At 41.5% G+C, this 19,686-nt stretch overlaps 1 protein-coding gene across 1 annotated transcript in view; it reads left to right on the forward strand.

Annotated features, from left to right (window-relative positions):
• NLRP3 (NLR family pyrin domain containing 3) overlaps positions 1 to 18,237 on the forward strand; it is a gene marked incomplete at both ends in the record, with an annotated part of 38,676 nt that extends 20,439 nt beyond the window's left edge. The window contains 3 exons of the mRNA XM_079772631.1: positions 14,116 to 14,286; positions 14,794 to 14,964; positions 18,135 to 18,237. Of these exons, the coding sequence (XP_079628757.1) occupies positions 14,116 to 14,286; positions 14,794 to 14,964; positions 18,135 to 18,237 (445 nt within the window). The remainder of the gene's footprint in view (positions 1 to 14,115; positions 14,287 to 14,793; positions 14,965 to 18,134) is intronic.
• Between the last annotated feature and the right edge of the window lie 1,449 nt (positions 18,238 to 19,686).

Consider the following 19,686-nt stretch of genomic DNA (forward strand, 5'->3'; position numbering starts at 1 on the left):
TCTTGCAATATTCACATTCCCTGAAAAAAATTTGCTATCCAACCTATTTTTCTGCTGGAATGTCTGAATATCTGCAATTTAGGTGTACCAAGAGTGTCCACCTCAAAAGATTCCTCCATCTCCTGGGTCCTGCAGAGCAATGCATAACAGATGCCTGAATAGAGTGGGTAACCCTTCCTTTGTCCATATCTAAGCAGGTAATTAATTGGTATCCCCTATATTTTGGTAAGGTTCAGTAGGACAAAGCCAACATTCTCTACTACATCTGTCAACCTTATCAAGATACCTAATAAACTGTTTTTTGGCCTCAAAGTTAGGTATTCGAGCTTGGAGTATGTACATGAAGGAAGTCCTCTAATCCCATTTATTTCATAACTAGAGGCCCGGTGCATGAAATTTGTGCACAGGGGTGGGGGAATCCCTCAGCCAGGCCTGTACCCTCTCGCAATTGGGACCACTGGCTCCTAACCACTTGCCTGCTTGCCTGCCTGATCACCCCTAACTGCCTTTGCCATGGCCCCCACCATGGTGGCTTCATCTGGAAGGTCATCTGGAATGATGTCCAGAAGGTCGTTTGGCTGTCTGGTCTAATTAGCATATTATGCTTTTATTATTATAGATTAGCATGGAACCAGTTCCTCAATTAATGGGGTGGACTAAAGGGTCCTGATCAGCCAGGCAAATAACCATAAGATCTAAGCTTCAATTTGTTCAACCAGGGTGTCTCACTTATGCCTCTGCTCACACCACAATAATAGTAGTCAGTTAATAGCATCTGGCCAGTGTCTTTCCTTACAATCCTCCTACATAATAAAATGGTAATATGTAAATTACCATCACTCCGCTACGCCCACGATTGGGCCAGCAGGAGGCGCAGGGGGCGGGACTCAGGGTGGCTGGGGTAGCTGATTGGGCCAGAAGGACGCTGAGCTCGCGGCGCCTCTGGCGCCGCGAGCTCAGCGTCTGTACCATGGCTGCCGGAGGCTTTCGGAAGGCCTGGGGCGCTGGCGGACAGCCAGCCGGACAGGTCCCCCGCGATCAAAGGCCAAAGCGGGGGACCTGGCCGCCTGTCTGCTCCGGCGCAAGGCCTTTCGAAAGCCTCCGCAGCGCCGGAGGCTTTCGGAAGGCCTGGGGCGCCTGCGGACAGCCAGCCGGACAGGTCCCCCGCGATCAAAGGCCAAAGCGGGGGACCTGGCCGCCTGTCTGCTCCGGCGCAAGGCCTTTCGAAAGCCTCCGCAGTGCCGGCGGACAGCCAGCCGGACAGGTCCCCCGCGATCAAAGGCCAAAGCGGGGGACCTGGCCGCCTGTCTGCTCCGGCGCAAGGCCTTTCGAAAGCCTCCGCAGCGCCGGAGGCTTTCGGAAGGCCTGGGGCACCGGCGGACAGCCCGCTGGTGCACCAGGTGCATGATTAAATCATGCACTGGGCCTCTAGTGCTCATATAAACAAACAAAGAAAGGGATATCCTTCCCCAACCTAGTGTAATATCTCGCAAACTTGTGGGGCCCCCAATTAGTCCTACTAGTATATACTATGCAGCCCTGCACATGCAGCAAGTTCCTCCCTGAAAGCCCTATAGAGAGAGTATAAATGCAGATATAGAGGCCAAAATCTTGATGGAACAGAGAATTTCAGCAGTGGCTTAAACTAATCCCTTTAGCAGTCATGTCTATGAACAGATGAGCTAGTGATTAGAGGTAGTGGGTCTCTGTGTGCTGTTTATGAGCAGGGCTCCCAGAAGCTGTTACCCTTCTGGTCATCCCACACTCTCCTATATGTCTCAGTTTCTCTCCAGGGCATCTAAAACAGCTGGGAGGGCTCAGAACACTGGATGATCAACCCTTATTTGTGCATCCTTGGATTAGCCAGCCAGTTAATTACACGTGAAATGGAAGTCACTATGAGGCCCCTGCATGTCTTAGAGTTCAACCCCAGACACCTCTGCAAGGTTCTTCTCACATAAGCACATTGTGAACTCAAACAGGAGGGAGATATGGCCTCTTTTCTTCAGATCCCAGGCAAACCTATGTACTCATCTTTCTCCTCATGTCTGTCAATGGACATAACTTTATTCCAGTTGCCTAATTCCTTATGCTGTTGCTCATCCCTTTTCCCCAAAGAAAACTAACATGCATGCACAAAGGGCTAACTGGCTAGGAACAAAACTTACTGCATTCCTGCATCCCCGACAAAGTGAAAGCAGGTGATTCAGCGATTCTAGTCACTGCACCAGAAAGATGTTACCCGGGAGCCACTCAAGTTGGAGGGGCTCGCCCCTCCTTAGCTCTTGTCATGCTTGTGAGAAAGAATTTAGACCAGTGACAGAAAGCAGTGTTAAAAGGAAAGCAAGAAAATTTAGTAAGGAAGCAAAGCAAGCAACTTTATTAGCAGTACACTTGGCTTAAAGCACAAGTGGACAATTCAGCAAGGGAACATCCCCCAAAGGAATCTCTCACACATATTTGTGTCTTTCACAATGCCAGATTTATTAGGGGAGACGTCCCCAATAAGCCAATAGAGTCTCATGCAGATTACATACAGAGAGGGGAAGTTTACTCTATAGAATGAGAATCCAGTGTAAAGTTCTAGTCACAGGAGGCTAGAGTGGTGGCATGCATCCTTTGGAGTAGACGTCCAGCAGGGCTCTGAGCATGACCCATGGTACAGCCAAGCTCAAGAATTGGGTGGTTGGAGCTTTGAGTTCTTACAGCCCACAGGGGTTGGAGATCCCACTCATATCAGTGTCTAGACTGAGTTCTTATCCAAAGGTTTAGACTTGTGGTTTTGGGCTTTCTGGGGTCCTCCTAAGGGCATTGCCATTACACCCCCTTACCTCAGTCTTGACATAGCACTTGACATAACAGTCATAGCTGTTAGTGATTTCATATTTGATTGTCAAATGATTCCAAAAAGTCTGTTCTGCTCTTGCTCTATACAGGAATGCATAGAGATTTCCCACTTACTCTCTGCCCCCAGACATGCATAGGCTACCCCACTATCAACATCTTTCACCAGGTGGTTCATTGTTACAGTTGATGAACCTACACTGACACATCATTATCACCCAAAGTCCATAGGGTACATTACAGTTCACTGTTGGTGTTGTGCATTCTACTATTTGGATAAATGAGTAATGCATGTACCTACTATTGCAGTATCATACACAATGGTTTCAGTGCCCCCAAATCCTGTGCTTGGCCTATTTCTTCCCTCCCTCCCCCTAATCCTGGGCAATCATTGATCTTTTTACTGTTTTTTTTTTGTATATTTTGAGTAACAATCTCTTATCAAATATTTTCTCCCCATGTGACTTGTCAAGAGAATGAACAGACAAGTCACACGGGGAGAAAATATTTGCAAGGACATATTTGATAAGAGATTGTTAACCAAAATATATTAAAAATAACCTTTTAAAACAAACCAAACCAAACGACCTGATTGAAAATGGGCCAAATACCTTAACAGACACCTTACTGAAGAAAATATACATAGATGGCAAATAAGCATCTTGTAAAGATGCTCCACATTATATGTAAACAAGGGAATGTAAATTAAAACAAATAGAATAACATCAATGGATAAATCCTCTAGACAAAAAATCAGCAAAGAAACAGCAATCCTAAATGACTCACTAGATCAGATGGACCTAATTGACATCTTCAGAACATTTCACCCCAAAGCTACAGAATATACCTTCTTCTCAAGTGCACATGGGACATTTTCAAAGCTGAACCACATATTGGGTCACAGGCGAAGTCTCTCCAAATTCAAGAAGATTGAAATCATATCAAGCATCTTCTCAGACCACAATGGCATAATATTAGAAATCAAATTAATAAAAACAATAAAAAATATTCAAACACTTGGAGGCTGAATAGCATGCTATTACACAATGATTGGGTTACCAAAGAGATCACAGAAGAAATTAAAAACATCCTGGAAATGAATGACAATGAAAACAACAATCCAAAACCTATGGGACACAGTGAAAGCAGTCCTTAGAGGGAAGTTCATAGCATTACAAGCCTACCTCAAAACCAAGAAAAACTGGTAACAAATTATCTAACTCTACAACTTAAAGAATTAGAAAGAGAGCAACAAGAAAAGCCCAGAGTGAGCAGAAGGAAGGAGATAATAAAGATCAGCGAAGAAATAAATGACAGAGAGGCAAAAAAAACACAAAAAAACAACAACAAAAGATCAATGAAACCGAGAGCTGGTTATTTGAAAGGAAAAACAAGATTGATGAACCTCTAGCCAGGCTCACCAAGAAGCAAAGAGAGAAGACCCAAATAAACAGAATCAGAAAAGCAAGAGGTGAAATAACAACAGACCCCTCAGAAATACAAAGGATTATAAAAAAAAATTCTATGAACAACTCTATTCCATCACACTAGAGGAAATGGACATATTCCTAGAAAAATACGACCTTCCAAAACTCAATCAAGAAGAATGAAAAAATCTGAATAGGCTGATAACTAAGGAGGAAACTGAAGCAGTCATCAAAAAATTTCCAGCAAACAAAAGCCCAGGGCCAGAAGTCTTCACAGGGGAGTTTTACCAAACATTCAAAGGAAAACTAAAACCTGTGCTTCTGAGACTATTCCAAAAAACGCAAGAGAAAGGCACACTTCCAAACTCTTTCTATGAAGCCAGTATTGCCCTAATTAAAAAAATCAGATAAAGACACTACAAAGAAAGACAATTACAGGCCAATATCCCTGATGAACATAGATGCTAAAATCCTCAACAAAATTCTAGCAAATCAGATCCAGCATTACATTAGAAAGATCATACACCATGACCAAGTGGGATTTGTTCCAGGGATGCAAGGCTGGTACAATATCCACAAATCAATAAATGTGATACATCACATAAACAAATTGAGAGACAAACATCACATAATCATATCAACTGATGCAGAAAAGGCATTTGACAAAATCCAACACCCTTTCTTGATTAAAAACTCTCAGCAAAGAGGGAATAGAGGAATCATGCCTCAACATAATAAAAGCCTTATATGACTAACCTATAGCAAACATCATACTCAATGGGCAAAAACTAAAACCATTTCCCCTAAGAACAGGAACAAGATATAGTATTGACATAGTACTGGAAGTGCTAGCCATAGCGATCAGACAAGAAGAAGAAATGAAAGGCATCCGCATTGGAAAAGAAGAAGTAAAATTGTCATTATTCGCAGATGACATGATATTGTACACAGAAAACCCTAAAGACTCCATAAAAAAACTACTAGATTTTATAAATGAATTCTGAAATGTTGCAGGATACAAAATTAACACCTAGAAATATATGGCTTTTTTATACACCAACTAAAGGCCCAATGCACAAAATTCGTGCAAGGGGCTTGGCCCTCGCAGCCGCTTTGGTTTGCCTCAGCCCTCACAGCTGCAGTGGCAAAGGACCAAAAAATGGGCAAAGGACCTAAATAGACACTTTTTGAAAGAAGACATACAGAAGGCCAAGAGACATATGAAAAGATGCTCAAAGTCACTAATCATCTGAGAGATGAAGATCAAAATGACAATGAGGTACCATCTCACACCTGTCAGAATGGCTGTCATCAACAAATCAAGAAAGGACAAGTGCTGGCGAGAATGTGGAGAAAAAGGAACCCTCTTGCACTGCTGGTGGGAATGCAGACTGGTGCAGCCACTGTGGAAAACAGTATGGCGTTTCCTTAAAAAATTAAAAATAGAACTTCCATTTGACCCAGTAATCCCACTTCTAGGAATATATCCCAAGAAAACAGAAACACCAATCAGAAAGGATATATGCACCCATATGTTCATAGCAACACAATTTACAATAGCTAAGATTTGGAAACAGCCTAAGTGCCCATCAGCAGATGAGTGGTTAGAAAACTGTGATACATCTACACAATGGAATACTATGCTGCTGTAAAAAAGAAAGAACTTTTACCATTTGCAACAGCATGGATGGAACTGGAGAGCATTATGCTAAGCGAAATAAGCCAGTCAGGGGAAGATAAATATTATATTATCTCACTCATTTAAGGAATATAATGAACAACATAAACTGATGAATTAAAACAGAACCAGAGTCATAGAAGCATTGAACAGACTGTCCAACCTTGAGGGAAGGCGGGGGTGGGTGGTGGGGAGCATGAGGGGGTAAGAGATCAACCAAAGGACTTGTATGCATCAATATGAGCATAACCAATGGACACAGACAGTCGGGGGGATAAGGGCATGTGCTGGGCAGTGGGGGTTGCTAGGGAGAGGTCAATGGGGGAAAAAGGAGACTTATATAATACTTCAAATAATAAATAATTTAAATTAAAGAATAGAACAAATAATATGTAAGATTTTAAAATGTTGCACATGGCTTATTGGAAGTGTGCATTAAGCACTGGAAATAATTCTTAGACTCCCAATGTGTGGACAATAAATATTCAGAGTACCACCGCTGGATGTCCCCTCAGGGAACCATTATTCTTGGCTTGCCCACTGTCACTGACTGGACACATACTACCCCTGAGAGTTTCCTGTTGGAATTTGGCTCTGAATCTTTGCAAGTTCCTTTCTAGAGCAGACTGAAATTTCTAGAACATCCATTTTAATAAAATATATGTATACACATAGAACATAGTTATTATTATTAATTTTCATTTGAGAAATCTTCCCATGTAATTTTAAGTATATTAAATAGGCCTAATTTAGTTTAAAAACATTTCTTTTATTATTTATTTCTTTTATTATTTATTTATTTCTTTTTAAAATTTAATTTCTTTATTGATTAAGGTGTTACATATGTGTCCCTATTTCCCCATTACCCCCTCTGTCCCCCCTATTCATGCCCTCACCCCCCTGTTGTCTGTGTCCATTGGTTAGGCTTATATGCATGCATACAAGTCCTTTGGTTGTTCTCTCCCCCTTACTCCTACCCTCCCCTACCTTCCCTCTGAGGGTTAATGGTCTGATTGATGTTTCTCTGTCTCTGGATCTATTTTTGTTCATCAGTTTAAGTTTTTTATTATATTCCATAAATGAGTGAGATCATGTGATATTTATCTTTCTCTGACTGGCTTATTTCACTTAGCATCATGCTCTCCAGTTCCATCCATGCTGTTGCAAATGGTAAGAACTCCTTTTTTACTGCAGTGTAGTATTCCATTGTATAGATGTACCACAGAAAAACATCTCTTTTATAAGAAGAGAGAATAAATCCTTGAGATATTTCAAGGCCCATTGGAATGACTCTAAGTAATCTCCCTGTTAAAAAGTTTCTTAAAATTTAAACTTTGGGAAAGTTGTCAAATATACTTAACCAAAAAATTATATTATAAATTCTTTGTAAATCTTGGTAAAAGAAACACATACTTTATGGTATTAATTAAACTTAAAAACAGTGTTGATATTAAATATTTTGTTCAGACTGTAGAGTTTTGCTTAATTTATGTAAGTAATCTTAGGCCAATAAAAGATTATATCCTAGTTATGGAGGCTGAAAATTCACCATACATAATACACAGATGAACACATACCACATAAAGACCATACACATAATTGATATTTTTTATAAACTTAAAACATTCATAAACTTTTATAATCTTCACAACATCTTGCAAACTTTTCTACAACGTTCAAACGCCCTTTTATCCATTCAGAAATAATTGTCCTTTGAACAACTTCCTTTCTTTTCCCTCAAAAATGAGTCTCCATACCTCATGCCTTCTATAATCACAATCATATCATTTCTTCCAACTTAACTTGAACTTTTAACTCATAGAAGCCTCACTTCCTAATGATAACCAAAAAAGTAAACAGCCAGCATTCCTTGGATTGACGTTTATGAACACAATTTAAGCACACTCTCACTTTCAAGAAACACACCTTCATCAAAGCGCAAGATATTACACCAACAGCTCCAAATCTGCTTTACAGACTTTCCGCAATAAAAAGACAAAAGCAGAGAAACTTAAGACTTGTCTGGCAATCTATGTTTCAGTATTTCACGTTATTTCAAAATATCCAGATAGTCAACAACTTTAATTAAAATTCACTAATTTAGAAAGGAATAGTTAAAATAAATGAAAGTGATTTGCCTAGGTGGCTAAGATTTTTTTTTTTCTATTTTGAGAAGATTTACCTTCCAGAGATTTGTATTTTAAAAAATGGCCTGAGACAAGAGTTCTTGGTATTTGCATTTCAAAGGTCATGGGACTTAGGTTTCAGAAAGCCAATTATCTGTCAGTCTCAGGAGATGAATAGGGGAGATTTGGGGAAGGTAAAAACATTTGGTGGGCTTTGCGTTGTTTCTGGAGCCACACCTCTGGCCCTGTAAAGACTGCATTGTAAAGCAAAGATAGTACTGTTTGTTTTTGTTTGTTTGTTTGTACTCAACAATGGACTGACAAGTCCATTCACCCATTTTTGGGGTACCATTTGGGTATGTACGTTTTTTCTAGTTTACAAAAATTACTTAGCTTAGGGTCACCTCTGGGAGCCATAAAGGCTTTTAGTTTGGGAATGGTAAAACAGGTCCTAGCTGCAAGATAGTATTAAAATTAATTGTGTCATTAACTGGCCCGATTATATTTTGCCCACTTTATATTTGGACCAGGCCATGTTACAAAAGAAGATTAGCCTTTTTCTTGAGGGACCTGGAGTCAAATTTCTCCCAGTTGGTGAGTATGTACCCCCAAAAGGGGACTTTCAAGGCACTGTGGACGGGTTCACCATCTACAGAGACACATGGAGCAAGCTGAGAGTTAGAGGCATCTCTGCAAGTCTCTGGGCTGTCGGAGCCGTTCTGAGTAGTGCAGGTACCCACCCTGTTAAGCTGTCTCTCAGGCTCTCATGGAAGTGACTAATGAAGAAAAGATGGTCAGCAAATGTTCAGTCTGTTTCAAGATTAGTTTCTTCCTGGAAGGTCCCCTTTTCAAAATAATAATTTTCCCATTTTGGTTCAGTATCTGGTTCACTTAGTTCTAAATACATTTTACCCTTTTGAAAAAAGCATATGTGGGCATCACTGATTTCAAAAAACCTCCCACAAAACCTCACTCAGTCAGGTGAACTGGTTAAGATTTGACCAGTAAAATATATGTTGCCCCATAACATCCCCTAGTTGGGAAGGAAACAGGTTCTGGTTTTAAAACAATCATTGGTTTGTTAGATACTCCTACCAGAAGCTTTATTCTGAGGGAGAGGGACACTGAGTTGGGTAGGGTTAAGAATGGGTAAAGTAGCCCCAGTGTCTACAAGAAACTTAGTCAATTCCCCTTTTAGGGTAATTTCAATTTCTCCTAAAGTATTAGTAAGGAGAAGGGGAAATACCCTCCTACAGTCCTCAGAGCAACCCTATGTTTGCTTTGGTTGTTTTCTCTTTGTAAATCTCATTTCAGTTTTCTACAATTTTTCTTATGGTGACCTGGCCTTTTACAGTAAAAACAGACTCCTTTACAGTTTCACAGCATACCTTACTTAGTAATTCTGTTACCTTGCTCTCAGAAACCAGTTGGTGTATTAATTGGAATAGGTCAGAATGGCCAGGATTACACGTTCTGACAGTTAAATTTCTTTGTGAACCCATCAGGATCCCGGATAAAATTGGGAGCAATTGCTGATTCCTCTCTAGCGGACAGCAGCTTTTTTCTAAAGGGAGCTGTTAGAATTCCTATTCACATTTTCCCCTAAGTCAGTGGTAGTGGAGGAGACAAAAGGGGAAGAAAGAAGGGAGGGGAAAGGGCAAGTCCGGACAAGGAAGCTCAGAGAGCAAAAGATACAGTGGAGGAGCTATAGAAGGGGAGGATAGGGTGTAAGCACTTGTTAGTCTCAGAATAGTTCAGAGACAGTTTCTAAAATTTCTTACTAATTTGTTTTGTAAAATAATTTTTCTGTGATTCTCTTAAGAAGCTTCTAATTTTTAAATCAAGACATGTTTCCCATTCATTCATCCAGTTTAATTTTACAGCCAGCATTTTTCTAATTTTTGCATGCAAAATATTAATTTAGGTACCCAAAGACAACAACTGCATTTTGGCCATTCTTAGGTTATTATTTTCTAGTTAAATCTTCCCATTTCTGTAAAGCACTTGCAAATAAAGGCTTCTTATCAAGAGTATTAATGAGGGCTGGAGGTCTGGGAGTTTCCAGCTTTGGAGGCACAATTTCCCATGTTAATTTTAGTGTTTTTCTTTTTTATATCTGCAAAGTCTGGAAAAAGGACAATTACTTTGACATTCCAACAATATGTTATTGTAGATGTAAAAAAATAAAAATAAAATAGCAGGTTCAGTTAAGATGAAGATTGACTTTTTTCAGGGAAGATACAAGCCTAGGACATGACTACCCACCATAAACTTCATTTTAGTTAAACAAGTTTTAATTTTATACCATCCTTTGTGGTTACTTTAGGTCTCTGAGTTTGCAAGGGCACCACACAGGCCTTCCCTGAGCTAGTCAGATTAGCTTGTGGCCCCCTTTTCATGCACAGCTTGATAAGAATGTATATTCTTCTGTTGTTGGATGAAATAGTCCATAGATGTCAAATACATCTAATTGGTTGATACTGTTATTGAATTTAAGTAGGCCCTTATTGATTTTCTGCCTGATAGATCTGTCCATTTCTGACAGGGGGTGTTGAAATCTTCAACAATAGTAGATTCATCCATTTTTCCTTCCAGTTATGTCAGTTTTTGACTCATATATTTTGACTCTGTTGTTGTTATGCACATACACATTAAAGATTGTACAATATTGCAATTTATAAGATGACCAAAATGTTAAACGTAAAAAACCATTGAAACCTGTAAAGAATTTTTGGGTTTTTTTTTGAGCCAAACTGTTGACATATGCCAGAAGTAGAACCTCAATGAATTGAGATAACGCTCCGGAGAATGGCAGGTTACATCTACATTTATACATTGCAATCAAAGGAAAGGGACGTAGGTGGGTTACATGAAATCCATTGGTGATAGACTAGAGAGGTGGGAGAAAGCAAAGCAGGGAAACCCCTGGGACTGGATAAAAAGTAAAATGATAGACACATACTTAAGTGGGTGCAGGAACAATTAACATGATAACAATGAAGGAATTTGTGGTATCTGTCCTGTTGCCCAGGACCTTAGGTTGTGCCCCAAGAGGTCCAGAAAAAGGGAAGTTACAAGTTATCCAGACATTTCAAAGGGTATCCTATATAATAAAGAGGTAATAAGCAAATTGACCATTACTCCAACACACAAGATGGCTGCCCCTATGTGGTCAAAGATGGCCACCCCCATGTGGGCACAAGATGGCTGCCACAAGATGGACAGCAGTTGGGAGGGACCAGGCCTATAAGGGAGGGCAGTTGGGGGTGATCAGGCCTGCAGGGGAGGGCAGTTAGGGGTGACCAGACTGGCAAGGGGTGCAGTTAGGCTTTGGGGTTAGGGATGATCAGGCCTGCAGGGGAGGGCAGTTAGGGGTGACTGGGCCAGCAGGGAGGGCAGTTGGGGGCGACCAGGCCTGCAGGGGAGGACAGTTGGGGGCGACCAGGCTGGCAGGGGAGAACAGTTAGGGGTGACCAGACTGGCAAGGGAAGGCAGTTAGGGGTGACCAGGCCAGCAGGGAGGGCAGTTAGGGGTGACCAGGCCTGCAGGGGAGGACAGTTGGGGGCAACCAGGCTGGCAGGGGAGGACAGTTAGGGGCGACCACACTGGCAAGGGAAGGCAGTTAAGAGTGACCGGGCCAGCAGGGGAGGGCAGTTGGGGGCGACCAGGTCTGCAGAGGAGGACAGTTAGGGGTGACCAGGCCAGCAGGGGAGGGCAGTTGGGGGCAACCAGGCCTGTAGGGGAGAACTAGTTAGGGGCGACCAGGCCAGCAGGGGAGGGCAGTTAGGGGTGACCAGGCCGGCAGGGGAGAGCAGTTAGGTGTTGATCAGGCTGGCAGGGGAGTGGTTAGGGGGTGATCAGGCTGGCAGGCAGAAGTGGTTAGGGGCAATCAGGCAGGCAGGTGAGCGGTTGGGAGCCAGCGGTCCAAGATTGTGAGAGGGATGTCTGAGGGGTCCTAGATTGGAGAGGGTGCAGGCCGGGCTGAGGGACCCCCTTTCCCATGCACAAATTTTGTGCACTGGCTCCTAATTGCTCACCTGCCTGCCTGCCTGATCACCCCTAACCACTGTGCTTGCCTGCCTGATTTCCCCTAACTGCTCACCTGCAGGCCTGATCACCCCTGACTGCTCACCTGCTGACTTAATCACCCCTAACCTCCTCTGCCTGCCTGCCTGATTGCCCTTAACTGCTCTCTCCTGCAGGCCTGATTGACCCTAACTGTTCCCCTACTGACCTGATTGCCCCTAACCACCTCTGCCCTGGCCCCCATCACCTTGGCTTTGTCCAGAAGGATGATCAGAAGATGTCCGGTCTATCTGGTCTAATTAGCATATTACCCTTTTATTAGTATAGATACCATAGCCCTGCCCATTGTGGCTCAGTTGGTTGGAGTGTCATTCCATGCACCAAAAGGTCATGGGTTTGATTCCTGGTCCAGCACATACCAAGGTTGCAGGTTAATTCCAGATTGGGAAGTGTGTGGGAGGCAACTGATCGATATATCTCTCTCTCATCAATGTTTCTCTTTCCCTCTCCCTGTCTCCCTCTCTAAAAAAAAAATACCACAGACTGGGTGACTTAACAACAAATATTTATTGTTCGCAGTCCCAGAGGCCAGAAGCACAAGATCAAGGCTCCTATAGATATGGTTCCTGGTGAGGACTCTTACTGGCTTTCAGTCACTTTCTCACTGTGTCATCACGTAGCATAGGAGTGAGAGTGCTCTCAGATTTTTATTATAAGGGCACTAATCCCATCACCAGGGCTCCACTCTCAAGACGTAATCAAATCTCTCAAAGACTTCACCTCATAACACGATCATATTGGGAGTTACAAATTTAACATAGGAATTTTGGAGGTTACAAACATTAGGTCTATAACAGGCAGCAAGCCTGCAAATCCCTTCTGCATGTTCACTGAGGACCCTGAGATGAAATTCTTCATAGCTGGAGACAAAATGTACTAGAAGCTACTTGAAACTTGCCTTGTTTCTACTTGTCCCTCTTGGGCTTCATTTCCCTCTTCATCTTGCTTACTCTGTCTTTTTCATTCTGATTCATGGGAAGATAAAGACAGTGGGTAGGTAAGTACTTCTGTTTCCTTTAGGTCACCTGTTCATGCTACACTGTCTGAATGACTTCTTTCTGTGTTTCTATTTTTCCTGATTCTAAGACTTTAGAGCTTAAAAAAATATGTGATGGTTAAGAATTCTAGCAGAAATAAATATGATTGCATGACATGCTCTTTAATGAAGGCCTTGTTGAAGGCCTAGTATCTGGGCCTTTCTATATACTGTATATCAGCCTCTGAAATTCTATGCAGAAGTGACAGAGCTCTCTATTTCAGAGCCCCCATGCTCTTGTTGGGTAAGAAAGTAAGCTCACTTGACACAAAAGTAGTACATAACGAACTGAATGCAATGCATGGCTAGGGCTTATGTTCCAAGGAGTGCCTTATAGTACAGAAGGCAGCGTGACATGGACAGATGGGGCAACCGATAGGGGATGATGCCAGAAGGCTTAAGTCTGGGTTTCCTCTCCACCATACACTTGTTCCTTAACCTTAAGAGAAACACATAATTTGATCAGCCTCAAATTTCTAATCTGTAAAGAAATACGTAATACAGTTGCACTGCGACCTTTCCTGGTTGATGTAAGAATCAAATAAGGCAGGTCTCTGCAATGTTGTGGGGTGGCCTGAGATGCATTTCTGGATGAAGTGGTCATGAGGAGCGTGGATGGCCAGAGGGAATATGTGTAAGAAGGAGAAGGACTGTGAAGTCAATCTGGCTCAGTTTGTTTTCACTCCGACTCTTCCACTGATCCCAGCAAGATATCTGCTGAGACCATCATTTGTCTCTTTTATGGGGCCAGAGACAGGGATTTGTGCTTTCCTCAGGTTATATCTGTGATTCTAGCTCCTGGCCTCTATGTTGGAGGATGCAGCTCTTCAGATAAGATGAGGTTCCTGTGGTGAGATAGTTGTGCAATGCCCAAGGAAGGCTGGACATTGAGGAGTTTTCTTCCCATTTCTTCTACAGGTTGGTGAAGTCAGGCCTTACGTCCGTTTGTTGTCCAGCTCTGTCCTCAGTGCTCAGTGGCAACCAGAATCTCACACACCTTTACCTACGGGGGAATGCTCTTGGAGACAAGGGGGTGAAGCTTCTGTGTGAGGGACTCTTGCACCCCAACTGCAAGCTTCAGATGTTGGAGTAAGTGCCTTAGCTTATTAAAGTGATGTTGTGGAACAACCCGAGATGTCAGAATGTATAGTGGGTAAGAGGAAGGGTGTATAGAGAAGTGATGATGAGTTCATCTGTATCTAAGAAGTGCTGGTGTCCTCTGAGGGCTTGGCTTATTACAGAATCACGGGACTGGGAAGAATTCTACTTCTAGATGATATAAAGGTAATGATGAGTTCCTTTCACCACAAAAGAATGGGGGTGGTATGGCTCTTATATTTTAAGGAAGTTTGGGAGGAGACAGAATTTAGGAAACATCAATTCAGAAAGTGCTATTGCTAATTGGATCTGGATATTCCAGTAGACTGGAAAAATACTCTCATCTGCAAAGAAGAGCAGAATAATCATGACACATATAATTATTCCAAGCTTGTTCATCCTGCACGTTTTCTTTGTTTGAAATATTACCGGCTAAGATCTGGGAGACCTGGAGGAAGGGAAGGGAACATTTTATCTGAATCACTCTCTTTCTTGCAGACTCGACAATTGCAGCCTCTCCTCACACTGCTGCTGGGATCTTTCCACACTTCTGACCTCCAACCAGAGCTTGCGGCAGCTGAACCTGGGCAACAATGACTTGGGTGATCTGGGGGTCATGCTGTTCTGTGAAGTGCTGAAACAACAGGGCTGCCTCCTAAAAAGACTTCAGTAAGTGCTCTCCTCGGAGACATGAGGGGCAGGGCTCCAAGTTCTAAGGAAAAGTTGGCCAGTTACCAAAATCCAAGATGGTTCTTTTGCACTCAGGGTGAAGTTGGGCCTGGCCCAGGTATTGAAGATATGTTTGTTGTTGTTGGTGTTTTGTTTTGTTTTGTTTTGTTTTGTTAATCCTTACCCAAGGATATTTTTTTCCAGTGATCATTTAGAGAGAATGGAAGAGAGAGGGAAAGACAGAGAGAAATATCAATGTGAAAGGAACAAATTGATTGGTTGCCTCCTGCATGAGCCCCTACCAGGGCCCATGCCGGGGAGGAGCCAGAATCAAGCCCAGGACCCTTTGGTCCACAGGCCAACACTCTGTCCACTAAGCCAAACCGGTTAGGGCAAAGATATTTTAAAAATAGGGTAGATGAGTCATGACCTACACATTCAACTTCATCCAGACATCTAGAATATTCAAGGTTCAGTTGGGTATAAAACGCTTTCCATCCATATTCCTAAAAGAAATGTAAGGTCTAATGAAAGCAGCCAAATGGAATTACTATATTTCTATGCAGGGGCTTGGACTTAATAGAACTATGGTTCATCCTTATTGCAAAGGTCTTGGCACAGAGGGATGCTGTTGATCTTGTTTTTGAGTATTTATAAATGGGAAGAGCATGATCCAGAAACATGAAGATGAGAAATTCCATAAAATTCAGCCAATGAAGTTTATTGAAACTATTGGCTCCCTTCCATCACCAGGGTACTACTTAGATACTCATTACTTTTGTCGTAAGAGCTTCCTGTTAGTGTCAGGACTTCATTCATCCCTGAGGATCATCTCCCCAAAGAGGACGTTTCCCTCACTTGGCTTTAGAGGCACCATACTCTCCTCTTGGTTTTCTCCTACTTTATTGGCTATTTCTGCTCAGTCTTCTTTTTTGCTTCTCATTGCCCTGACCTTTACATGCTGAATCCCTGTGACTCACCCATTGCCTAATTTTCCTTCTCTACATTTTCTCCCTCATTTATATCACTTAGTCTTCTGGCTTTACTCTATATGTGTTATACCCCCAATCTATATCTCCATGAATACCATGTCCAAATGCTTATCTGACATTTACACTTGGGTGTCGAATAAGCCTCCCAAATTTCACATGTTTAAATCCAAATCTGTGCTCTTCCACTCTGTCTGAAACTTGCTTCTTCCCTTTCTCAGCCAATGGTAACTGCCGTCCAGATGTCACCATTGATGCTTCTTCTTCCTTACGCATACCCACTCCATCGGCATGTCCTGTAAGCTCGGCTTCCACAGCATGCCCGCCCATTGTTCACCTCTTGCCTGCTTTATGGTTCCTACCTTGGTTCCAGCCACCATCATCTCTTGTATGGATTGCTATGGTGGCCTTCTGCCAGGCTACCCTGCATTTATTTTGATTACCATGGAAGATGGAGGGTCCAACTAAACAGGGCTCACTCCTATCAACATGCTCCAGTGACTTCCTATCATATTCAAAGTGAGAGCTACAAACTCATGGCAGAGCCCAAGACCCTCTGTGATCTAAGCCTGCTGCTTCTGCAAATTCACCTTCTCCTGACCCTGTTCCTCCTGCTCCTTGCACACTGTTTCACTTAAACACTGTATTCTCTGGAATTTTGCACTTGGTGTTTCCTTTGCCTGGAACTCTCTCATTTTTTGATATACACATGCCTTGTTCCTGTGCATCCTTAAATTATCTGCTTAAAGATCTTCCTCTGTGTGTTTCTTGTCATCCTATTGAAAGCAGCAGGCCAGCATGCTATTTTCTCTTCTCTTCATATTTCCCTCCATAGTGTTGACCACCATCATATATGTTATTTTCTTGTTTATTTATTATCTATACCCTCCCCCAAGAATATAAATTCTATTAGCCCAGGGACTTCTGCCCTTTTCTATTACCTCAAGGCTGAGAACTGAACTGGAATGCAGGTTTGAATAAATAAAAGTTTGAATCAGCATTGCATCCTTGTGCCGACACAGTGGAACATATTTGCTACAGAAAAAGCCAAAATTCTCAGAGCTAAGAGAAATAGAGGAACAAAAAGAAGGGGTTGGTTAGGATGAAGCTGGGACATTGCTGTATGTGGGATCACTGACCAAGCTCTGAAGGACATTCTGAGGACAAAGGACAGGCTCAAAACAGACTTGAGAGTCCATAGATGCACTCAACCTGTCTCGTCAACTTGGCTGCCATAACAAAATAGCATAGACTGGGTGCCTTAAAGAATAGACATTTATTTCTCACAGTTCTGGAGGAAGGAAAGTCCAAGTCTGCTGATTCAGTTTCTGGTGAAAGCTCTCTTCTGAGCTGTCAGATGGCACCCTTGTGCTGTGTCATCATGTGGCAGAGAGATGGTAGCTCTTCCTATAAGAACACTAATCCTATTGTGAGGACCCATCCGAATGAACTCATCTAACGCTAATTAGATCCTAAAGGCATCATATCCAAATACCATCACACTGAGGGTTAGGGCTTCAACATACAAATTTTGGAGGAACATATACTTTCAATTCACAACATAATCAAATCAAGATTGTTAGAAATGATGCAGGACAAATGGTATGATTTCTCATTTGAGTGGCAAGGAAAAGAGAAGGAGAAAGAATTCACGTCAAAGAAGACATGAGAGGCCTACCAAGCAATTGCAACATGTGGACTTTATATGGCTTCTGATTAAATGAACATAATATAAGAATTATCAGACAGTTGAGGAAATTTAAACATATTAGACATATGTTAACATTAAGGAGTTATTGTTAACTTTTTAAACTGTAATAATGGCATTGTATTATGTTTTTAAAAATCTTCTTCATTTAGTGTTATACCATGAAATATTTATAGATGTGTGACATGTGGTGTTTAATTGAAACAAGATTGGCCATGAGCTATTAATTGTCAAACCTGCTGAATGGCCATATGCAGATTTATTACACTATTCTATTTATGTTTATATATGTTCAAACATTTTCAAACTTGAAGGTTACAAATATAACATAAATGATGTTAGGTATGAAGTGCAGAACTGGAGAGCTTAGAAGTGTGTGAGAATAAGGGAAGTGAGATGATATATTTTAAGGCCCAAAATTCTGAGTGTTCATTTGAAGAGCATAACTCAAAGCTCTCTGTTTGCTTTTATAGGTTGTGTAAAATGTATTTTAACTATGATACGATCTGCGCGTTAGAAGCACTTCAAGAAGAAAAGCCCGATTTGACCATTGTCTTTGAACCTTCTCAGTCATGACGGAGGCAGCGCTGCCAGATTCCAGCCATCCAAGTGTGGACAAGTACGAGTAAGCACTCCTCCAGCACGGTGAAGACCGCTGCTCCTCGGGTCTTCTGGTTCCGTGTGGGAGAGCAAAGTTTTCCAGTAGTGCCTTTACAGAGAGAACGTGAGCATCTCCTTCACCCCTGGGACAATAAAAGCATTCATATAATATGGTCTCATCATAGCATTTTAGTCAGAGGATGTGTTTCTCTTGGTGACTTCATATAACTAACGCATTACTAAAGCACTTTTTCTGTCTTTCCTTCCTCTTTCTAAATCTCTTTCCTTTTTTTGTTCTGTTCACTTTTGTCATCTTCCTCTCAATTGGCCATAACAGAATGAGCCAACTAGATATTATGTTGCAATTTTGTGGCAGCAACTTATTTATTTTTAATTTTTGTAACAGTGATATTTTCTAATAAAAAACTCGTGTTTATTGTACTTGGTTGAAAATTCATAAAATATAGAAACTGTTGTATTTATTGAGTTAAACCGCTTTCTTTCTTTAATTTTAAAAAGGGGTGCCTAGAGATCTTTTTTACTTATTTATCTAAACAACTAAAGATAAATTAAATTGCTTTATGTATTTAAAAAATCTCTTTGCCAAATGATTCAATTGTAATGAATGTAAAAGAAAATCGCTTCACGCAATCTCTGAAGATTGAAATTCCAGCTCTGGTTGGAGAGGAGGTTGAAAGTCATGTGAAAGGTTTTAGAGTAGATGAATCCTATACTCATAAATAGAATGTAAAAAATGTGTTTTGCCTTTAATTATAAGAAATCATCTGGGATTTATTTCATGCCAGGAGCACTTAATCTACCACACTTTACATAGCATTAAATTATTAATAAATATTGATAGTTGCTTCTCTATACAAGGGGCAACTCTGAACCACATAGAATTATTCAGGATGGAAATACTACTTCTTCTGTCAAATGAGCCATCCAGACCTCTGCTCCTCAAAGTGTGGCCTATGGACTGTTGATATAAGGAACTTGTGCAAAATGGTTAATCAATAACATTATCAAGTATGCTTTTTAGATAAGCTGATTTTTTTTTCACGGTAAGACTCTCAATAAAGGAAGCTATATGTGATTTATAATTAGGTGCAAAGACTTAATCTTGTCCAGGGCCAGCACTTTAAGTAACTCTGAACAAGATATTGGTTTTTGCATCTCCTTGAAGTGAGCTATTGCAGACTGCCTCCCTGGTACAAACACCTTGACATGGAAGATGAAATGTAGTTAAAAACACATAGATATGGGGGATTCCAAAATGGTGGTGGAGCAAGTGGAAGCTACACTGACACTCTCCCAGGACCAAACTGGAAATACAACTAAAATACAGAAGAACCGCCCAGAAAATTCAACTGAAGACTAGTTGGACTGAACCCTGTTACCCAAGAATGGAAAGTGGAGACCACA

This window comes from Cnephaeus nilssonii, assembly GCF_951640355.1.
Source record: "Cnephaeus nilssonii genome assembly, chromosome: 5".
Taxonomy (NCBI): Eukaryota; Metazoa; Chordata; class Mammalia; order Chiroptera; family Vespertilionidae; genus Cnephaeus; species Cnephaeus nilssonii.